Raw genomic sequence first — 23,714 nt, forward strand, 5'->3', positions numbered from 1 at the left:
TTAATCAGAGCCTTACCTCTGGATACGCACTCCAGGAGTGGCGCACTGCAACTGTGGTCCCACTTCACAAAGGCGGTGCCTCCACCGACCCTGGAAATTACCGGCCCATTAGCTTGACAAGCCTTATCTGCAAAGCCATGGAGAGGATCATAATGGACCTCATAAATAAAGAATTTGCAGACTTTGGATCCAACCCAGTTTGGCTTTGTCAAAGGCAGATCATGCCTTTTAAACTTGGTTGACTTTTGAAACAGTCACCAAAGCCATTGATGAGGAAAGGCAGTCCATACAGCCTACCTCGATCTGGCGAAGGCCTTCGATACAATACCCCACTCGGGTATCATTGAAAAACTCATCAGCTTAAATATTAACCCATACATCACAAGATGGGTTGCAAACTGGCTGAGTGACAGAACCCACAGGGTCAGAGTTGCTGGCGCCATGTCAGACTCAAAGCCTGTCACAAGTGGTGTCCCACAGGGCTCAGTCCTAGGCCCACTCTTGTTTGGCATCTACTTCTCCGAAGTACAAGCAAACACAGGAGGGTTATGGCTGACAAAGTTTGCAGATGACTGCAAACTGGGCGCCATAGTAGAAAACACATCTGACACAGTTATCCTTCAGAAGGGTCTCACAGAAACTGATAACTGGTGCCAGAGCCATGGCCTAAAGTTAAATGCCAAAAAATGCATAGTCATACCCTTCGAAAAACAAGGTTACCCCTAGCTACCAAATAGGTGGCAATCCACTGAGCACAGAAGAAGTTATCAGGGACCTGGGGACCCAGGTTGATAGTAGTCTGTCATTCGACACCCATGTAGCTAAAGTAGTTAGGAAGACCTTCTACATTGCCCACTTTATCATGAAGGGATTCTCATCTAGATCAAGGGAGGTCATTGTCTCCCTCTACTCATCACTCATCAGACCAATGATTGAGTACAATGCCCGATTCGAATGTATCTGACCCGACACTTGCAGCAGCTGGAGAGGCCACAAAAGTTCCTCACCAAAAGGATAAAGGGTCTCAAAATCTGTCCTATGCTGCCCGACTGAAAGAACTCCAGCTCTATTCAGTCGCCACATTGCTCAGAGGTGACCTTTGCCTAACATACAAGGCCATGTCAAACCCAGATTTGATGAATATGCTTCACCTCAAAAAATCTAGATCCATCAGAGCCACAAGGGCGGGAGACTTAAACCTCGACACTGCTATTAATAGGACGTGCTGGAGGGATAGATTCATCACCCAAAGACTCCCTATGCTGTGGAACAAAATCCCGGTATATGTGAGGCAGAGCACCTCGCTGGCCTTGTTCAAGAGAAATCTTGACCAATGGATGGGAGATCGCAGATATTCCCCAGGGATTACCTCAGTGTCACTGCTCGACAGAGGCACAGCAAAATAATGGGTATAGTTCCCCATACTAAAGGGGTGGCGTAAGCCACAAAACTATGGGCTAGGCTTGTAAATGCCCTTGGGCAGATAGCCTAGTATGAACCTATGAACCTATGAACCTATGATTGTCTGATTGGGACAGGCAGGTATCTCTCTTTCAGGTCTAAAGTTACAAGCCAAGCCTTCTTGCCCAGCATGGGCAGAAGCTGCTGCAGAGTCAACATTTTGAATTTTGGAATAACCAGGTATGTGTTTAGAATAGATAGGTCTAGTATTGGCCTCCAGGTTTTGTCCTTTCTGGGTACCAACAAAAGTCTTGAGTAAAACCCTTGTCCTTGCTTTTGCTGTGGTACTTGCTGAATGGCCCTCATGTCCATGAGGGATGAAACTTGCTTTTGTGCCTCTGCCCATTGATTTTTTGGCAGATCTGGCATACCGTTTGCCCTTCGCAGGATGTGAAAGTGGAACCTGTAACCTTGTGACACTATGTTCAAGACCCATTTGTCCTGGGTGATTAGGTGCCAGTTTTGAGAAAAAAGTGCTAGTTTTCCCCCTAAAGGAGCTGCCAGAAGATAAGTGCTTGGCGCAGGCAGGGGGGAGTCATTGGGACTGCTTTCTGTATGGCTGTGACTTTTCTCCGCTTTTGGAGGTAGAAGCACCCCATTGTTTAGACCTGTATGAGCCTTGGGACTGGGATCTGCCTCTAGGGCGTCTGTATCTGCCTCTTTGTGGTCTGTCTGACACTGGCCCGATTTGTGCAGCCTGTTTATTATTGACACTGGAAAGGACCAATTCTCTGTAGGCCAAAGTCTGCTAAATCTTGGGAGGATGTACCTGTAAGAAATCCTTGACTGTTTACATAGATTTGGCTTTGGCCTCTATTTTCTTCAACACCTCTTCTGCTTTAACACCAAACAAGGTATCACGCTGTAGTGGAGCATCTAATAATTTTGCTTTAACATGATCAAGCAGATTCTGTTCCTTTAACCAAGCATGCCTCCTAATGACAGAACCCGTAACAGTGGTTCTGCAGGAGGCCTCCAAAGAATCAAAACCACATTGTAAAGTATGCTTTCCAACATGTTCAGCTGCATGCAATAAATCCTGCATTTCTTTATTTTCTGCACATTCAGAATTTGTCAACATTTTCTGTTTAAGCAGTGACAATGTATTGCTGATATTTAAGCATATGAAACTGACAATTTAAAGCCCTTATGGCCAAGGTAGCAGAAGTGTAAATCTTTTTTCCCCATCTGTCCAGTGCCCTGGAATCTCTGTCAGAGGGGGTAGGGTTTTTTGCAGTGGAAGCCTTGACCCCCCCCTTGGGACCCTGAGAGATAGTTTCTGGGCCAGCAGCAGGGTTTTTAGAAAGGAATTTGTGGGAGTCTGGAACCCTGTAGTATCTGTCTGGCTTAACAGGAGCTGGAGGTAAGGAGTCAGGAGTCAGACTGGACTCTGAAAATACATCTACAATGTCTAGCACAGGTGGAATAGCAAGGGGCCTGTGCTAAGGCAGTAAAAGAAAGCCTGAGCCTTTTCTTAGATTCTGAATAATCTTGGCTCTCCCAGTGGAAATGCTCCCTCATGGTATGCAGTGTTTCCCTGAAAGAATAATCCTCAGGAGGAGAAGCTGATGGGATAGATTCTTCAGCATCAGAATCCTCATAAGGAGGAAGAGAGTATTCCTGATCAGAAGAGGAATCAGATGAAATGGAAACCTGATATGAAGATTCATATTTCATCTCTTGCCTAGGCCTTTTGTCAGGAGGGGGATGAGAACCCCTGATCAAAGTAATCAGGTCTTTGGCCCTTTTGAGCATCTGTTTTTTAGGCATGGAGGCCTGTCCATGGGGTTACTGTACTTGTTTCTTTGTCTTTAAAGCTGCTTTAGTCTTTGCTTTTGAAGCAGAAGTTGTTTTAACGTATTAACTGTGTAGGCCTGAAAACGCCCTCAGAAGCCGATGCCTGCTCAGCGGCTCCGGACCCATCTGAGGGGATGGTTTCCGAAGGTCCAATACCTTGAGTTTCTGTAGGCCTGGTTGACTCCACGTGAGAGACTGTATTTGCCTGCGGCTCTAAAGTAGCAGTCGTCAGGGGCTGCGAAAGCGCCTCACTGAGAACAGGCGACTGGCCTAGAAGAAGCCTCGTCATCGGTTTTGGACCTTGGATGCCTGTCCTTTTCTTTTTCTTTGCGTTTTTTGTAAACTCTGGTAGTCGGCTGTTCCGACGGCATTATATAATTAAATCTTCTGCCAAAGTAATGAAATGCAAAATCGTTATGACGCTTAATAGTGCGTTGGTTAAATCTAGCACAAAACCCGACAACTAGCAACGTCGTGGTCAGGGCCTAGGCAAGGAATGCAGTAAGAATGAAAATCCTTATGAGGTATTTGCTTCCCACAAGAAATACAATTAACTTTTTCTGACATCGGTCTGGAGCAAGAAAAAAGTTTCCCTTATATGTTAATGAAGACTTCGGATCTGAAATTCGAACTTGAAAACCTCAGGAGTCAGCCGACCGGCACTTGCGAACTGCTTTTGCTTCGGGCACCACACAAGAAAGACTGAAGAAAATGGCGTCGACTGCATCTTTTATACTCCTGGCGCACTAACGTCAGGGAGGAGGCGACAGCAACCGACGCCGGACCTAGACTTTGAAATGCAGGCCGACTGCGGGTAGCCTGCCAGCAGGATAACCCAATTGTAATGACTGCAACAGTGAAACACGATAAACATCTGGTAGCAGTAGGGGTATGAAGGCCTGTAGAGCTGAAAGAACTGCTGTCATCTCCTTTACATTGATGTGTTTGGTTTTCATGGGAGGTTGCCACTGAACTTGGACGCTAAGAGTGCAAGGTGGCTCCCCAATCCAAGTCTGAGGCATCTGTATGCAATATTTGTGTGGGTTGGGGAGGCTGCAGTGGAAGCCCCGGATTTAGTTGTACTTGTTGGAGCCACCAAATGATTTCCTTCTTTAAACAGGGAAGAAGGAGGAATAACTTGTTCCAAGTGATTCTGGTGTTGTGACCAGATAGTTTTGAGGTACCACTGCAGTTTTCACATATGTATTCTGGCTAACGGTAGCAAGGGAAAGGTTGCTGCCATCCTTCCCAGGAGTCAAAGGAATTGCCTTGCAGTGACGGTCTGGGAGAGCAAGACTTCCTGGAAGTGGGAAGTTAGAGTTAAGAACCTTGGTCCTGTGGGAGAAAGGCTTTCATTGGTTTTGTATTGATTCTGCGGGTCTATATTATATCATCGAACGCTTAAAAAAGCGAACGCTGATTGATCGACCTAATTTAAGCAAAAGCTTACAATCTCGAACTGTCAGACCAGCGATTTTTTTCCCAGGGGAAAAAAAAAAAAAAATTTGCTGATCCAAAACACATACACAACACAAGCACACCAAACAAACAGAAATCCACACACACACCTAAAATCTGATACCTAACCCTACACTAAACTATGCACACACCACTAACTAACCACTTACCTTAACCCAAACCCTAACCCTAAGGTCCGTCACTATCGCACACTCACCTCACCCGCTCCCTAACCCTAACTCACTTAAATCCGCCCTAACCCTCATGTCCACTCAATCGCGCACACACCTAACCCGAGCCCTAACCCTAACTCACCTAAATCACCCTAACATTCACATCCACACAATCGCACACTTACTTGAATCCGACCGGTAACCTTCCACCATAACACTGAAAATACCGAAGCAACAGAAACGGACAACCAAATTATTTCCCTAGGAAAAAATTTGAGTTTCTGCTGCTTCGATATTTTGCAGTTTCGCAAAAATAAGTTTGATCAATCAGCATTCGCTTTTTTTAAGCATTCGAGGATATAATATCGACCCGATTCTGCAACTAGGAATTATCTTGTCCTTGTCTGAGTTCAGGGAGGACTTCTTGAGGTTTGGGGTGAACCCTAGACTTTGAAGAAGGGACATAGTGAAGTGTTAATGTCTTAAGAGGGAATCTTTGGACTGTGCTAGGATAAGGATGTCGTCCAGATATGGGTAAATCTGGATTCCTTGGATCCTGCAGAAGGCAATGGCTGGAGCTAAGCACTTTGTAAACACTCTTGGGGCAGTGGATAAACCAAAGGGCAAGGCCGTAAATTGGAAGTGCAAGGATGGGCCAGAGAAATGCAGGAAACGTCTGTGTGAAGCCCTGATGGGAATGTGCAGGTAAGCATCTTTCAGGTCCAATGTGACCATGAAAGCATTTGAGGGTATGAGGGGTAAGAGAGTGGGGAAGTGACAGCATTTTGAAGGAGGGTACCTGCAGGTAAAGGTTTAGGAAGGAGAGAACCAAAATGGGTCGCCAGGGACTGTTCTTTCAAGGGACCAGAACAGATGGGAGTAGAATCCCTTTCCTTCTTGCCCTGTGGGAACAGGCTCTATTGTTAACCCCTTTCCTTCTTGCCCTGTGGGAACAGGCTCTATTGTTAACCCCTTTCCTTCTTGTCCTGTGGGAACAGGCTCTATTGTTAACCCCTTTCCTTCTTGTCCTGTGTGAACAGGGTCTACTGTGCCTTGTTGTTGCAGGTCTGACAGAATTTGTGGAAGGAGATGGTATTGGTTTTTTGGGGGAAATGGAATGCTCTTCCATGGGAGAATGTTTCCAGGATAGAAAGTACCCTTTTTTGAATAATGGTTAATACCCATTAGTCTGTGGTGATTTTTTGCCAGAAGGGGAGACAGTGGGTAAGGCGAACAGAGAGGCAGATGGGCAAGGCAGTCGCGCATTATTAGGACCTCCCCTGTCCTTAAAGGGTTGTCTAGGCTGAGGACGTGGGCCAGTGGGCCTGGATGAGGAAGGTCTTCTAGTTCCTCTTCTGGGTCTGGAGGAGGAGGAGGCAGGAGAATGTGGGTTACGCCTAACAAAGGTAGTCTTAGCCGGGTAGTTCCTATAAAATTTGGGTATAGGAGATACCAGGAGATGTTCAATATCTTATAATTCTTTGCTTTTTTCTTGCAGATTCTTAAGTCTGCAGACTGCTTTCCAAAGATGAAGTTGTGATCCGGGGGGGGGGGGGGGGGGGGGATACCAGTGTCTTTGGATTTCTCTGTCGGATGCTGTCGCTTCTTCCTTGACGTCAGGTCATCAGGGGTATAAAACATGCAGCAAACGTCATTACATCAGTTTTTCTTGCCCCAGATGTCAGGTGCCTCCACAATAAAAAGCAATTATATGGTATGGTACACCCCTAGCAAAACGCAAATACACATGATATAATATATGCCAAACAAGAAGGAAAGGTAGAGCCAAGAGAAGTCAGGGGGCTGGAGGGAGGGTAACCAGGACTGCAACAGTGAATAGTGTCGAACATCTACATTTATGGCAAGTGTACACAACTGTACTATGTTCTTCGTGTTTCACTGTTGCAGTCATCACATTTGGGTTGATTCCCAAAGCTAAGCAAGGGAGGAGGAAGGAGAGCATTAGGGTCAGCTATTAATCCCTGCAAGACTGCAGTGGCAAATCCAGATCTGGATTTAGAAAAGATAGGCAAGTGGTAATGCTTGGTGAAGGTATGTACAGAGCTCCAGGTAGCAGCTTCTATGATGTCCCTGGTAGGGACCCCCTCTCAGAAATGCCACAGAGGTAGATGCAGCCCTGGTGGAATGTGATCTTATCACCTGCGGGGTAGGTTTTCCATGGTGCTTGTAGCAGAAATTAATGCAATGGGCTATTCATTTGGAAATAGTTTGCTTTGAAAAAGCCTTCCCCTCTGCCCCTGCAGCAAAGCTAACTAGCAGCTGTTCAGATTTTCTGATAGATTCTGTTTGGACAGGACTAAGCCTAAGTGGTCTGTGCACATCCAGAGAGTGCAGTATTCGTTCCCCTTTGTTTTCTGGATTAGGGAAAAAAGTAGGTAAATGAATGGACTGGTTTAAGGCCACAGAAGACACCTTGGGCATAAAGGAAGGATTAGTCCTGAGGGAAACCCTGTCCGCATGGAAGATAATGAAGGGTTCCACTGCCATGACAGCCTGTAATTCAGACACTCTTCTAGCTGAAGTAATGGCTAGAAGGAAGGCTGTTTTCCAAGAAAGGAATTTCAACTCTGCTGCAGCAGCTAGTTCAAGGGGGGGGGGGGGAGCGAGCTTTCCCAATACAAAGTTAAGGTCCCAAGGCTGGAGTGGGAGTTCTCCTGGGGGGTCTTAAATTTTTGGCCCCTATAAGGAATTGCTTCAGCAAGGGGTGAGAGAAGACGGGCGGCTCAGTATTATAATGTGCTGAAATGGCAGAGGCATGAATTTTAACTGAAGAGAAGGATAGGCCCTTGTGGAGCATTTCTGTTAAATACCGTAGAATATGAGGTAAGCTGGGCACCGCTGTGCCCATCCCCTGAGCTAGGCTCCAGGAACAATATCTTTTCCACTTTTCAGCATAGGATTTTCTAGTACTAGGCCTCCTTGCCTCCAGAATGACATCCAGTACCTGCTTACAGAGGGATGCCAGGGGAGAGCTCAAGGAATTAACCAGACTGCAAGGTTCAGGGTTTGAAGCTGAGGGTGCAGAATCTGGCCAGTCTGCTAGGAGAGCAGGGAAGGGTCTGAGGCAGGTGCCATGGTTGTAGCACCGTCATACTGCTCAAGAGGGGGTACCACCAGTGCTGACGTGGCCAGTCTGATGCAATCAGTACTGTCCTTGGCTTGTCCTGTTTGATCTTTAGTAGAATGTTTGAGAGGAGAGGCAGAGGGGGGAAAGGCATAAACTGAGAGGCTTTCCCAGGTGAAGGACAGGGCATCCACTTTCCAAGCTTGGCTGTGGGGAGTTCTTGTGCAGAATTTGCGCAACTGGTAGTTTTGAGGGGAGACAAACAGGTCTACCTCTGGAGTCCATTTCTTCCTCAAGAGGTTGAATATTTTGGGTTCTAGTTTCCATTTGTGTGGGTCTATGAGATTTCTGCTTAGGTCATCTGACAGCGAATTTAGTTTGCCTGGCAGGAATTGAGCTTGCAGATGTACTTGGTAGCTCGAGGCTGTGTTAGAACCATGGCTAGTCTGCAGAGAGGGTACGAGTGGGTCCCCCCTACTTGTTTATGTACCACATAACTGTGGCGTTGTCGGTCTTTACCAATAGTTGTCCTGGAAGACTACAGTCTTTGAAAGCTGTCCGAGCAGTCTGTGCAGCTAAAACTTCTTTTTGATTGATATGTAGGTGCATCTGTCTTGGGTTCCATCTACCCTGAATGCACTGCCCTGCCATGTGCGCCCCCCCATGCATAGTCTGATGTGTCTGTTAGGGTTTGGGGGGCAGGGGGTAGAGTGAAAGGGAGTCCCTTGTTGTGGTAGCAGGCATCTGCCCACCAAAGGAACTCTGTCTTCATACAAGGAATGATAGAAATCATTGCTTCCAGGTCCTGAGAATGTTGACACCATAAGCTTTTTAGATACCACTGGAGTTTCCTCATATGCAGTCTTGCATATGGAATTAGTAAAATGCAAAAGGTCATGAACCCCAGGGCTTGCAGTATTTTCCTTGCATATACTGGGATTTTGCAGCCAATAGTTTGAAGTAGGTGGTCAAATAAACTTGTTTCTCCGGAGTGAGGAATGCCATCTGGGAAGCTGTGTTCAAGCTTGCTCCCAGGAACACAATCTGTTGGCAGGGTACTAGCTGAAATTTCTTTTTGTTGATGATGTACCCCAGAGAGGTTAGAAGTGCCTTTACGAATGACAGGTGTTGTAATAGCAAGTCCTGGCTTTCTGCTTGAATAAGAATCATCCAAGTATGTGTAAATTTGAACATTTCTCTGCCTGCAAAATGCAATGGCTGGAGCTAGACACTTTGTGAATACCCTGGGCACAGTAGATAAGCCAAAGGGAAGTGCAGAGAACTGATAGTGCATGGAGCCTGTCCTGAAGAGTAGCTATTTCCTGCAAGATTTCCTTATTGGGACGTGCAGGTAAGCTTCCTTTAAGTAGAGTGTTGCCAGCCAGGCATCCTTGGTTAGCATGGGAAGAAGCTGTTGCAGAGTTAGCATTTTGAATTTTAGAACTACCAGAAAGGTGTTGAGAATAGAGAGGTCCAGGATAGGACGCCAGTTGTTGTCTTTTCTGGGAGACAGAAAAAGTCCTGAATAAAAACCTTTGTTCTGCTGGGACAGGTTGAATAGCCCTGATATTGAGAAGAGAGAGAACCTGCTGTTGGGCCCCCGCCCACTGATTTGGGGGTTGGTCTGGCCGACCATTTGGGGTTGGTAGTGTGTGGAAGTGGAATCTGTATCCTTGAGAAACTATGTTCAAAACCCATTTGTCCTGGGTAATGAGTTCCCAGTTTTTGCATGTAGGGTGAGCGTTCCTCCTAAGGGAGCAGGTAGTTGAGCAGGGCTTAGAAGGGTTAAGGTTAAGTCATTGTGCCATTTTTCCATGGGGGGGGTGGATTACTACTCCCTTGCTTTGGAAGTGGGAGCCACCCACTGTTTAGGTCTGTACGTAGCCTGAGACTGTAAGCCTAGGTGGTCTGCTGCTCCTGGGTTTGGACTGAGAAGGCCTAAAAGGGACTGGAATGGACTAATTCTTTGAAGGCCAATGCCTACTGAATCTGGGAGGCTGCACTTGTAGGAAATCTTTAGCAGTTTGCATTGATTTAGATTTTTCCTCCATCCTTTTGAGGACTTCTGCTTTGTTGCCAAAAAGGCGATCTTAGTTCAAGGGAGCATCCAGTAATTTAGCTTTTACATGATCATGGCAAGTTCTGTTCCTTACGCCAAACATGCCTTCTAACTACAGACCCAGTGACAGCAGCCCTGCATGATGCTTCTAAAGCGTCAAAGCCACAATGCATACCAACTTGTTCTGCAGAATGCATTAAATCCTGCAATTATTTGTGTTCAGTATAGTCAGGAATCAACATTTTCTGTTTAAGTAGCCCCATAACATGCTGCTGATACTTTAACATATGAAACTGGCAATTTAAAGCCCTATTGGCCAAAGTAGCAGAAGTGTATACCTTCTTACCCCATCTAAGGCTCTAGAATCTCTACACGAAGGGGTAGGATTTTTGGCAGCAGTAGCCTTAATGCCTTTTGGTCCTTGGGAAATGGTCTCTGGATCCACAGAAGGATTCTTGAAGAGGAACTTATGAGAGAGTCAGGTACTCTAATACCCGTCAGGTTTTCTGGGAGCTGGAGGTAAAGTGTCTGGGGTAAGGCTGTCCATAACAGAAGGGATAGCTAAAGGCCTGTGCTGAGGTAGTAGTAAGAATTCCCCAAGTCTCTCTTTGGACTCAGAGTAATCCTGGCTTTCCCAGCAGAAATGCTCCCTAAGAGTATACAAGGTTCCACTGAAAGAAAAATCCTCTGGAGTGGAAGCAGAGGGAATGGAATCCTCTGCATCAGAATCCTCATAAGCAGATAAGGGTAAATCCTGGTAATCAGAAGGAGCAGAAATATCAGATTCCTGATCAGAAGAATCAGAAAGAAAATCAGTTCTAGGTCTCAGAGGGGGAAGGCTGGCTTTCCCTAATTAAGGTAACAAAATCTTCAGCCATTCTAAGCATTTGTTTTTAGGCATATGGGCCTGAGCCTGTGGTTTGGTTGTCAGTTTACTAGGTGTGGTGCGAGTTTTTGGCCTGGATGAAAACAATGGCGTCGGTTTAATATGAATGTCTGTAGGCCTGAATACACCCTCAGAAGCCAGTGCCTGCACAGCAGCTCCGGACCCATCCAAGGTAGAGACATCCATAGGTTCCATAGTCGAAGAAGAATCTCGCAGTTTACCGGACACCGAATGGGTCTCAGTAGAGGCCTGCAAATCAGAAGTAGTGGGTATTGGGCTGCGAAAGCACCTCACTGAGTACCGGTGGACTGGCGACTAGCTTAACTGAAGCGTCGTCGGCAGTTTTGGACCTATGCGGCATTTTTTGGAATATCGGTAGTTGGATGGCTTGACGAAGCCATTTTGCAGTACGCAGAAAGAGTACGAGCTGAGGCAAGAAAGAGTCCCCAACGGGGTACTTAGCTTTATAGAAGTCTTCGAAGTAGTATTCGGTAGTAGTAATCTCTGGATCTGACCGACCGGCACTTGCGACCAGCTTCTGCTTCGGGCGCCACGCGGCAAGAAAGACTGGGGAAAATGGCATCGGCTGATGCCTTTATACCAGAATAACTGCCGCAATGACGTCGGGTGAAGTGCGACACCAGCCGAAGCCCGACCCAGACTTTGGAATCCGGCCGACCGAAGGGCTGCCTGACGACAGGACAACCCATTTGTAAAGACTGCAGATGCATCCTTGAAGGACATTCTGAGGCATTTGCTTTACACAGGTAAGACAACTGTTAACTTTTATTGACATCGGTTAGAGCAAGAAAAAGGATCCCCAACGGGGTACTTAGCTTTTTTTTTTGAAGACTTCGGGTATGAAACTCAAAAACGAAAATTTCAGGAGTCGGCTGACCGGCACTTGCGAACTGCTTCTGCTTTGGGCACCGCGTGGCAAGAAAGACTGATGTAACTGCGTCGGCTGCATGTTTTTTATCCCCGACATCAAGGAAGAAGCAACAGCATCCACCACAGAAATCTGAAGACTCTGGTATTCAGGCCGGCTGAGGTCTACCTGCAGGCAGATAACCCAAATGTGATGACTGCAACAGTGAAACACGAAGAACAGACCTGGCATAACATACAGCAATCTCCACTGTAAATCATAAGGTGTTCAAGACGACTATGGCCAACAGATTAGCAAAAAAACTACCTAGCATTACTAACCTATACCAGTGTGGATTTATAATAGGAAGGCAGACCTTTGAAATAATGCTTAGCATTACTAACCTAGACCAGTGTGGATTTATATTGGAAAGGCAGACCTTTGAAATACTGCCTAGCATTACTAACCTAGACCAGTGTGGATTTATAATGGGAAGGCATACCTTTGAAATAAAGGCTAGCATTACTAACCCAGGCCAGTGTGGATTTAGAATGAGAAGGCAGACCTTTGAAATACTGCCTAGCATTACTAACATAGACCATTGTGAATTTAAAATGGGTAGGCAGACCTTTGATATCAACAGGACACTGATGCTCCAGAGAGATGTGGAGCACACAAAAAAGATACTGGTGTAACCAGGAGTAGACATGAAAACTGCTTCTGATCAGGTCAGCTGGAAGTTTCTAGAAAACCTTAGATGTTTGTTTAAACTTTTTATGAGAATGGACAGAACTGCTGTTTAAATCTACAGGGGAGATGTGGCTCAAGTTAAATGTGGGGGTTTCTTGTCAAACACCTTTAAACTGATGAGGGGTAGTAGGGCAGGGCTGCCCACGTCAACCTGTAATTTACACCTTTAACCATTAGCAAAAGATGAGACAACCGATGGAGGAACAAGAATGAAACCATATCTTTATATGCAGATAACATTACTTTATGTTACAACCCTGAAAGGATCTTAGAATTAAAAAAAAAAATAACTGAATGTATATAATAAACTGACAGGCTATAGGATCAAACAAAAACAAAGGTAAAACCGATGAATTACATGCCAACAATAAGACTAACACAGACTTTCTCCCTTTCTGTGGGACATGATGAAATGAAAAATACAGTTATACAAGTAAATGTACCATAACAGTAGATGCTGGAATGATCACTGCTGTAGTAGCCCTACCTACAGGGGTTACCATCATGCTCAGGATATAACAGTGGGCTAGCTTACAGAGCCTTAAGGACAAATTTCATAATGCCAAACTTGGCTTGAGGTAGGAGCTGAAGGTTTGGGCACCCAGCCTTTCAGATCTTTGCTGCCAAAGGACACTCCTCTTGTGGGCTTCTGAGGATCATCTGCTGGCTAACAGCTCTGTGCAGATAAGTTCCCTTCAAAAAGGGGGGCATCCATTTTTGATTTTTATGACAGGAACCTAACTTTCTGTGAAAGCAGTTAATTTAAGTTAGGGAAAAGTGTTTTTATGGACTGTCATGTGGCAGTCACTTTATACTGTGAATTGTGACATTTTACTTTTGTGGGGAAAAAGTTATTACCATGCCTCTATATATCAAAATTGAAGAAAGTATGAAAATCCTTAAGATGTGGATCTTTACCGTGGTTCCAACTCTTGCTACTTCCCTCTAACTACCACACATGCAATGTTCCATCAAACCCCAGCTAGTGGCCCTTGTCCATTAGTATGTGGCTGTCTACTGAAACACCCAACTAACTCCAAGAAAATGGCAGTTAAATCAGGAGTTGATTCAGATAGGGAAGGGACAGAAAACATCAGGTGTTTTTACAAATGTTGCAGAGAAGATTCAAACAGTTCGTTTTTTCATAGTTTAAAAAAAAAAAAGTCATGAAATTCTTTCTGCCAATAAAATATTTCCCTGCTGCAACATTACTTGAGTGCTCTGAACAATTACCTTTTTTTACTGCTTTGCTGCTCCTTCCTCTTTGGGGAGCGAGAACGACTAGTAGAGTCAGAAGAACTAGAAGATGACGAAGAGGAGGATGAGCTGCTGCTTTTTCTTCTTTTACTTTCTGGAGGAGGAACAGAAAGAGGGGGAGGGGGTACCGGGATTGGGGATGACTGTCTCTGAGATGTTGGACTGGGCTTCAAATGGACCATTTTGCTAGGTTCAGAGAGTTCGGGTCCTTGTATTTTGTCATGCAACTGTGACGATGGTTGCAAGTTACTCTGGTCCTCTTGCTTAGCTTTGGATTCCTCAAGGAGGAGTTCCTGTACTTCTGGCCTTTGTGTCTCTGGTTTATCGGCAGAGAAACATTGCTGTGGTGGTGACTTGGACAATGGCAGCTCTGTTTCTCTGCCAACCAATGGCTCACATGCTGAAGAAGGTAACACAGAAGTGTGGTCAGTATCTTGTGGAGCTGCTTCTCTTTGACTAGATACTGAAGGGGATCTCGATTTTGACTTTGGACACACGGTGTTCTTAGAAAAAACAGAACTTTGTGTTAAGTGTGAAGGCAATGAATTAGCCAAATCTGAATTCTCTTCTGGAGATGGTGATCTAGATCTGCTTGATGTGTGGCTGGTAGGAGAGTAAAGCTGTGGTGGCGACCTTTTCTTTCCTTCTTGAGAACCAGTAGAACGCTCTGATAAAGCTTTATAAGCAGGTGACTGGGCACTTTTTTCAAGTGATGTCCGAAATGGAACAGGGGGTGACTTGACTTTACTCACTCCTAACAAAATATTTTCAGCCAATACTCTGTCTGTTTTCGGAGGACACTCCTCTGGCCTGGGAGACGACTTTGCAAAAGCAGGAGATGACTTGCCTCTCTCAGATAATCTATCTTGTGGTGATTTCTGCCTCCACGGAGAAGGCCTGTCACCCGCTGGAGAAGATTTGGAGATGCCAGAAGAGGTAATTCTTTCCTTAGTTAATACAGGAGAAAGATTTCTAAGTAAAGGAGACTTACTGAAGCCCGATGGAGATCTCTTCTCCTTTGGAGAGGCTTTACAAGATCCTGAAGATGACCTACTACTGCTGCTAGATGACCTCTCTCTCCTCTCTGTGGGTGACTTGCTCCGATCACTAGGTGATCTATTATGCCCCTGCAAAGATTGTTTCTCTGGCACCATTTTATGATGACCAGATGACCTACTACTTCCAGAGGATGATCTCTCTCTCCTCAAAAACTGAGGCATATCTTTAGAACCAGGTGATCTGCTATGCTCTTGGGAAGACCTCTTACTCTTTGAGGGTGCTCGATCAGTAACTGGAGATGCCCTCGGAGAACCTGAAGATGACCTGCTACTTTCAGAAGATGATCTTGTCCTTCTTATGGGTGAAGACTTAGCTCTAGATGATGGGGATTTATTTTGAATTTGTGAAGTCTTCAGTTTTTTTGGAGATGGTCTTTTTGTAGAAGAAGCCTTATGAGATCCAGATGACGACCTACTACCAGAAGATGATCTTGTCCTCCCGCGTGGAGACGCACTCTGGACCGGAGGTGAATTCCATTTTTTGGGGGAGAAATCTTTTACTGAAGATGCCTTTCGAGATCCTGAAGACGACCTGCTACTTACTGAAGAGGATCTCCTCCTCCTCACTGGTGATGCCTTATTTCTAGCTGGTGGAGATTTACTCTGAATCGGAGGTGATTTTCTTCTCGTAGATGGTTTGTCTCGTACTGAAGATGTCTCACGGGAACCTGAAGATGACCTGCTGCTTCCTGAAGATGACCTTCTATGTTGCACTGGGGGGGACACATTCCTAGCTGGTGGAGATCGACTGCGGCTCTGTGGTGACTTTGGCTTCCTATCTTTTAAAGATGTGCTGCGTGGTCCAGATGAGGACCTGCTGCTTTCTGAAGTGGATCTCCCCCTACTTAGAATAGGTGATGGACTTCTAGATGGAGATATCTTATGATCCTGCGGTGACCTTAGATTCCTTGGGGATGGTCGATCCTTTCTTGAAGAAGACTTGCTACTTCCAGAGGCAGATCTTTCATTTCTCACCAAGGGAGACCTATTTCTATCTGGTGGTGATCTGCTGCTCTTGGGCAGCACCTTCTGCTTAACAGGAGATGGGAAATCTCTTCTTGGGGATGCCTTACGGTGTCCTGAAGAAGCTCTGCTGCTTCCTGAAGACCGATCTCGTCTCACAGGAGGAGACATATTTCTTTCCAGAGGGGATTTCCTGCTTAGGGGAGACCTCTGCTTCTTAACAGTCATCTCTTTTCTTGGAGATGCCTTGCGAGGTCCTGTAGGAGACATACTTTTTCCAGATGACAATGATCTTTCCCTTCTAATAGGTGACTTATTTCGCAATGGAGATCTATTTCGGGCTGGAGACACTTTTCTTGGAGATGATCCACCTCTTCTGAGAGATTCCTTCAGAGAGCTTGAAGACGACCTGCTGCTTCCAGATGATGATCTTTCTCTTCTACCTTGTGTCATTTTTTTAGAAGGTTGTGCCTGAACTACTGGTGATTTCTGTTTTCTTGGCAATGGTTTGTCTTTTCTTGCTGAGACATTACGAGGTCCTGAAGAGGACCTACTGCTTTCTGATGTTGATCGTTCCCGTCTCTTTGGAGATTTCTGTTTCAGTGGAGAAGGACAGTCTCTAACTGGAGAGGCACTATGACATCCAGATGATCTGCTACTTTCTGAAGAGGACTTTCGTTTCCTTGCTACTGGTGATCTGAGCCCTTTCAAAGATTTCTGCATAATGGGTGACTCATCTTTTCTTGGGGATGCCTTGCGAGTCCCAGACCTATTTTTACCAGATGATAATGATCTCTCCCTTCTTGAAGGTGGTGACAAACTCTTAGCCACTGATGACCTATTATGAGGAGATCTCCATTTCCTTGGAGATGGACATTCTTTTACTGGAGATTCTAAGCGAGGACCAGATGACGATCTACTACTTCTAGAGGACGATCTCCCTCTTCTCAATAATGGAGATCTGGAAGACTTGCTCTTGGCATGAGGTGACTTACTGCGAGACTGAGCCTGCACTGGTCTCCTTGGAGATGGTCTTTCTTTTAATTGAGATGATTTGCGAGCTCCTGAAGATGACCTACTGCTTCCAGAAGAGGACCGTGCCCTACTCCGCTTTGGTGATCTGTGTTTATTAGGAGGAGATCGGCTGACTTGAGGAGACAGCTGTCTGACAGGGGATGCATTTTGTATTAATGAAGACCCAATATTCTTTCCTTTGGCTGTTTTTCTCAATGATGGTGACATAGCTTTACCCTGAGGTGATCTGACAAGCTTCTGGGGTGATCTCTGCCTCACTGGAGATGATTTACGAGACCCAGATGACGATCTGCTGGATTCTGATGATGACCTCTGCCTAACTGGTGACCTCTTTTTACCAGAGGGGGACTTCTGTCTCTGTGAGGATGAAGCATCCATTCTTTTCGTTACCTTTTGAGTCTCAGATGATCTGCTTCGTCGAGAAGATGATCTGTGGACTGGTGACTTATTTTTATTTGCTGGTGACTTTGCGCGAACTGGTGACCTCTGCCTTCTTGGTGGTGATCTATCCTGTCTTGGAGAAGCTTTCCATTGAGCTACTGGTGATTTGCTTCTTCTTGGTGACCTTCCAGATGCAGAAGACTGTTTTGCTTTCCTTGATGGTGATTTACTAGATTTATAAGGTGAACTTCCATGTTCAACTGGAGACTTCTGTCGCCTTGGAGAGGTCTTCTCTTTCCTTGAAGGAGACTTCCTATGTCCTGATCTAGAGCGGCTCCTTCTAGAAGATGATCTAATAATTGGAGAACTTCTTCCTCTTGAAGAAGGAGACATGCGTCTTTTTGGGGAGTATTTATCTCTTCCTTCATGGGATCTGTAGGGTCCAGAAGGTGATCTACTTCTTCTAGGAGACCTTTTTTGAGCAGGTGAAAATCTGCTTCTGGTGGGTGAGCCTCGGCGGCCAGGTGGGGATTTCCTGTGAGCTGGTGAGGACCTGGAGGGTCTTGGTGATCTTCTTTCTCCTGGAGATGAACGCCTTTGAGTTCTTGCCCGATCTGGGCTTTTTCTATCTGGGGAAGCACGCATTCTACTTCTGTCCAAGGAACGCCCATCTCCTTTGCTTCCTTTTTCAGAATAGGACCGTTTTGGTTCAGGAGAAACAGATTTCCTCATTTCCAAGCGTCTCAGTAAGCTCCTTTCAGATTCTGTTGCTACAGGGGAAGGAGAACGCTTCTTCGTTCCAGATGATGACACCTTCTTACTTGATTTCTACAAAAAAAAAAAAAAAAAAAAATGAAACATCTTAAGAGATCTTTAAACCTAAATGTCCCAAAAAGTTGCCTAAAAAATGTATACAGTAACATCTGGCTTGAATTTAATCATGGCAAAAAGTATACTTCTTCCCTACAAAGTGATATTTCTTAAGTACAGGAGAAAAAAAACAATAAAAGCTGACAATGGGAATTCACATTTCATACAGCAAAATACAGCAGAAAAGGGACATTACATACTGCAAAGTAGAGTTATACAATAGTACTGATCAGAACAGTAGACGTTCTATTAACAGGATCACTGAAGTAAATATTTTTAATGCATATAGGTTCATAGGTTGGTACTAGGCTATCAGCCCTAAGGCCTAGCCATAATTCCCTGGAAATTTCTTCCCACAATATTTACTTCTCTAGGCCCCTGTCTAGCAGAGTGACTGACATGATCCCCGGGGTGAATTTCCTGACTCCCATCCAATCATCAAGGTTACTTTTGAAGAGGGCCAATGAGGTGCTCTGCTTGACATGTATGGGCAGTCTATTCCAGAGTATGGGGAGTCTCTGGGTCAGGAACATATCCCTCCAGCATGTTTTGTTCATTGTGATGAGGTTTAGATCCCTGCAGCGTGTGGCTCTGAGGGATTGGGATTTCTTTAAGTGGAGCATGTCCAACAGCTCAGGGTTTGACATGGCCTTGTATGTTAAGCAGAGATTGCCTCGGAGTAGACGATATGCCACAGAGTATAGTTGGAGTTTTTTTTAGACAGTCCGCATATGGCATCTGCTTTAAGCCTGTGATTCTTTTAGTGAGGTACTTCTGTGGCCTTTCCAGCTGTTGCAGATGTCTTGTGAGGTACATACCAAATGTATAGATGGCTGCAGATGCTAGTTATTTTGGCAAGACTTCAAGCTGCAGATGCTAGTTATTTTGGCAAGACTTCAAAAGCAGTCAAACAGCTGCACTTCTCTCTACAATGAGAAAGGAAAGTTGTGTAAATTCTTACCATAACCATACATGTCTCTCCTCCATGTTGCAGTATTCACGAGTGGGTTTACCCTTCTTCCCATCAGCTTGTTCAGCCAGGTTTCCAAAGCTTTTTCAGTCCCTATTGGTACGTCAGATGTCTGATGTGTAGGGCTGGTATGAGAGCCATAAAAGTGACGTCTACACGCCCCAGCCCTCAGAACCAAGAAGCCCCAGATGGAGCCAGTCCTGATAGCACAGGTTGTGCTATCAGGACTGGCTCCATCTGGGGATTCTTGGTTCTGACGTCTGCACGCACTAGTCCTCAGAACCAAGAAGCCTCAGATGGAGCCAGTCCTGATAGCGCAGCCTGTGTAGGAGCCGAGGACAGCAAGTGCAAGGAGAACAGGGGAATGGAGGGAGGGAAGGCATACTGAAGTAAATATTGTGGAAAGAAATATCCAGGGAATTGTTATGGCTAGGCCTGCATAGGCCCTAGGGCCGATAGTCTAGTACCAACCTATGAACTATGAACATGGAAGAGAAAGACATCTATGGTTATGGCAAGATTTTACACAACTTTCCTATGTCCTTCTATCCCAGTGTTGCAGTATTCACTACCGGGTGAGTACAAAATCTCACTGCTGGCTGGGTGGTGGTCTGGATGAGGATTCCAGGAATCCATGTAGGACAGCCCTGGCAAATCCAGCTATGGTCCTGGAGATGTGATCCAGCTTGTAGCTTCTGGGTGAAGGTGTGCACAGATGACCAAGTAGCAGCTTCCAGAATGGAGTTAGCATTTAGACCTTTAAAGAAGGCTCCAGAGGAAACCATGGCCCTTGTTGAATGGGCTCTGACATTTCCAGTTACTGTCTTTCCATGGTGATAGTAACAAAAGGAGATGGCTCTAGCAGTCCAAGAAGAAATGGTTTGCTTTCCTACAGCTTTTCACAGAGCCTTGGGGTGGAAGGAAACAGCTGGTCTGATCTGCGTATAGGTTTGGTCTTACGCAAGTAGAAACAGAGTTTCCCCGTGTACATTCAGGGAGTGAAGGACTCACTGTCTTCCCTGAGGGTTAGGAAAGAAGGTGGGCAGGTGAATGGCCTGATTTAGGGAGAGGTCATTAACCACCTTGGGGGTGAAGGAGGAATTAATCCTGAGGGTGACACTGTCCATATGGAAAACTAGGAAGGGTGGAGTAGACACGAGGTCTTGGAGCTCTGAGACCCTCCTGGCTGATGATAAAGCTACTAGCAGTACTATTTTAAAAGTGCAAAACTTCAAGTCAGCCTTACCAGCTGGTTCAAAGGGTGGCACAGTGAGTTTTTCCAGCACATAATCAATATCTCAGGGAGGAGGGGTTGGTTTCCTAGGGGGTCTTATGTGTAAAACACCTTTTAGGAATAGCTTGGCTGGAAGCAAGTGGGGGGCTCCTTAGGCAGGCAGGCAGAAATGGCTGATGGGTGTGCTTTTAAGGAGGAGTAAGACAAGCCTGTCTTTAGCAGTTCACACAGGTAAGAGAGAATTAGAGGCAGGTCACTGTCCAGCGGCTCTGTCTTTTCTGACACCAGATAGAAAACCTTCTCCATTTAGAGAGAGAGGATTTCCTTGTGTTTGACTTTCTGTCCTCATGCAGGACTGAGAGCACGTCCTTGTTATAGAGGTGCCTGAAGGGAATCAGAATCCTATCAGCCCCAGGGAGAGGTGCAGGGATCTCCAGTGGATGAATGTGTCCCCTGGTGCTGTGTGACTAAATCCATTGAGGAGGGTAACTTGTGGTGATTGCCCTTGGATAGATGAAGGGGGAACTAGTGCTGCCTTAGACAAAAGGGTGTCACCAACAAGATTTTTTGGAGTCCTGCTGAATTTTCAGTAGGACTCTATGTATCAGAGGGAAGGGGGGAAAGGCATACAGACATTTCCCCTTCCAGGACTTTAAGAAGGCATCTGTTTGAACAGCCTTCGAGTCGTGAGTTCTGGAGCAATAGCTCTGCCCCAGAGTTGCCTGTTTGTGGAGGAGGCGAACAGGTCTCTGTGAAATACCACACCTGTGGATCAGCTCTAGGAATACCTCCCTTGACAGAATCCATTTGCGACTGTCTGAGGAGGTACTGCTTAAGGAGTCTGCCTGGCAATTCTGTTGGGACGGGATGTAGGCTGCCTGTAGGGACATCTCCTGGGAGACCGCTAGTTCCCACACCTGTAGGGCTAAGTCTGCAAAGGAGGTAGGGACTTGGTCCCTCCTTGCTTGTTCAAGTATCACATCACTGTGGTGTTGTCTATGAAGATCTTCAGAATAACCTGTCTGAGGAAAGGTAGAAAACATGCAGGACTAAGTATGGCTGACATTTTTTTGATGTTGATATGCCATTGTTTGTGTTGGTTTTCCCACAAACCTTGCACTTTCCTTGTGTCTAGTTTTGCTCTCCAGCCCAGATCTGAGGCGTCTGTGTGCATGATCTGAAGCAGGGCGGGGCAACTGTAGAGGGAGACCCAAGTTTAGGGTCACCTGGGCCATCCACCACATTAGCTCTTGGTGGAGGCAGAGTAGAAGTGGGATTCTGAACTCTAGGGAGAGAGAAATCAGGGTCTATACTGAGCGAAGACACCACTGCATCTTTCTCATGTGTAATCTTGCCAGTGGCAGCATGGGAACTGTGGCAGCCATGTGGCTGATAAGACTGAGGAATTCCCTGGCAGTCAGGGTGGGTGTAAGAGGGCAGATTGAAGGAGTTGGGTCAGGGAAAACACTTTTTCCTGAGTTAGGAAGGCTATCCTGAGGTCTGTTCTGATTCTGCATCCTAGGAAGACAATATCTTGTGTAGGATTTAGATTGGATTTGGGGAAGTTTATGAGGGACCCTAAGGACTGCAGGGGGAACGCAGGAGGTCCTCTGTGGGCTAGGAAGGTTTGTCTGTCTGCTAATTGAATGAGCAGATGTCTAGGTATGGGAAAATGTGCATACCTCTTGTTCTGCAGTAAGCAATAACTGGATTAGGCATTTTGTAAATACCCTTGGAGGAGTGGACAGTCCAAAGGGCAAGGCACAAAACTGAAAATGCAAGGAGCCTGCTTTGAATCTGAAGAGTTTTCTGGAGGATAGTTTTACTGGAATCAAGATAGGCTTCTTTGATATCCAGGGTCACCATGAAGCCCTGGGAAAGGATTAGAGGAAAGAGAATGGGTAGTGTTATCGCCCCGAAGGAAGGAACCTTCAGGAATGGGTTGAGGCAGGAAAGGACTAGGATGGGTCTCAATGATCCCTCCTTCCTGGGCACCAGAAAAATTCAGAAGTAAAAGCCTCTTCCCTCAAGCAGAGGGGGGACGAGTTCTATGGTGCCTTGGAGTAGCAAGTTGTTTAGAACCTCGGGTGGAGGGACCATTGAGAGGGTGGTGGTAGTGGAACAAGAGGTTTTGGGGGAGGGACACCAAAGACATGAAGTAACCCTCCTTCAGGATACACGAAACCCATTTGTCGGATGTCAATAGGGCCCATGTAGGGAGGCAAGTGAGGCGGGAGGATAAAGGTATGGTGGAAGGAGGGGGGTAGAAAAGGAGGCAGGCAGTCAGATGCTGCCTGCCCTTTCTGGAAAGGGAGGTCTCTGGGTGGAGGCTTGAGGTGTCCTAGGCAGAGTAATCTGCCTCCTGTGTGGTCTTCTAGATCTTGAAGGGGCAGAGCCTACAGGTCTTCCTGATAAACTGTCTTGGCTGGGTAGTTTCTTTGAAATTTTGTGATCAGAGAGACAAAAAGATGCTTTAGATCTTGGAGCTCTTTCCCTTTTTTCTGAAGTGACTTAAAGAGATCAGCTACCTTGGAGCCAAAAAGGGCAGTGTGATCAAATGGAGCATCCAATAGTTTGGCCTTAAAGTCATCTGGTAGTGGTTGAAGATGCAGCCAAGAGTATCGCCTCAATAGAGAGGCAGATGCAGCTGATCTGGCAGAGGCATCTGCTGCATCATATGCACACCTTAGGGAATGTTTACTGACTTGGGAGATGAACCCAAGCAAGGAAGACAGGGACGCCTTTGCAGAGCAGTCAGGGATCTCATTAAGTTCCTTAGAAGCTCTGTCTAGTAATGCCAAGGAGTATTTAGCCATGTGTGACTGGTAATTTGTAGCCCTAAAGGCAAGAGCAGCTGAAGTGTATTTCTTCACCCACCTCTCCATGACCTTGCTGTCTTTACCTGCAGGCAGGACAGTGGTAGTGGGGATAAGTTTGGTAGCCCTGTCAGTGGAAATGGAAATGGTTGCTGGGTCAGTTGGTGAGCATTTGAAAAGAAATTTGTCTGCATCAGGCACTCCATACAACTGGGTCTGCCCTTCTAGGGGCAGGTGTCTGGGAGTCAGGAGGAATAGGAGCCAGGTTAGGAGATTCCATTTGGATCAAGCCACAGATTCTTTTCTGCTGCTCAGACATGTTTGAGCAATCCCATTTAAAATGTACCCTCATAAAATTAGTAAGTGTCCCCAAAGGTAAGGTCTTCCACAGGGGAGTCAGGTTCATCAGAGGCTTCTTCTGGGGATCCATGCCCCAGAGGGGAAGATATTTGTGAAGAGTAGGACAAGGAGTGCTCTGAGGAGTCAGACGTTTCTTCTTCAGCAGGATGGCTATGGGCAGTCTCTGGCTGAATAGGCCTGGGACTAAAAAGAGGTGGAACAACATGAGGGAGGTGAGGCGTAGGCCTAAGGGC

The 23,714-nt window shown here is 46.0% G+C and overlaps 1 protein-coding gene across 6 annotated transcripts in view; it reads right to left on the reverse strand.

Annotated features, from left to right (window-relative positions):
• LOC122814063 (serine/arginine repetitive matrix protein 2-like) overlaps nt 1-23,714 on the reverse strand; it is a 1,651,944-nt gene that overhangs the window by 712,627 nt on the left and 915,603 nt on the right. For all 6 annotated transcript variants that reach the window (XM_044086671.1, XM_044086672.1, XM_044086668.1 and 3 more), the window contains one exon: nt 13,771-18,059. In XM_044086671.1, the coding sequence (XP_043942606.1) occupies nt 13,771-18,059 (4,289 nt within the window). The remainder of the gene's footprint in view (nt 1-13,770; nt 18,060-23,714) is intronic.

The sequence above is a fragment of the Protopterus annectens genome, chromosome 10.part0 (genome assembly GCF_019279795.1).
Source record: "Protopterus annectens isolate FY-2018-M chromosome 10.part0, PAN1.0, whole genome shotgun sequence".
Taxonomy (NCBI): Eukaryota; Metazoa; Chordata; order Ceratodontiformes; family Protopteridae; genus Protopterus; species Protopterus annectens.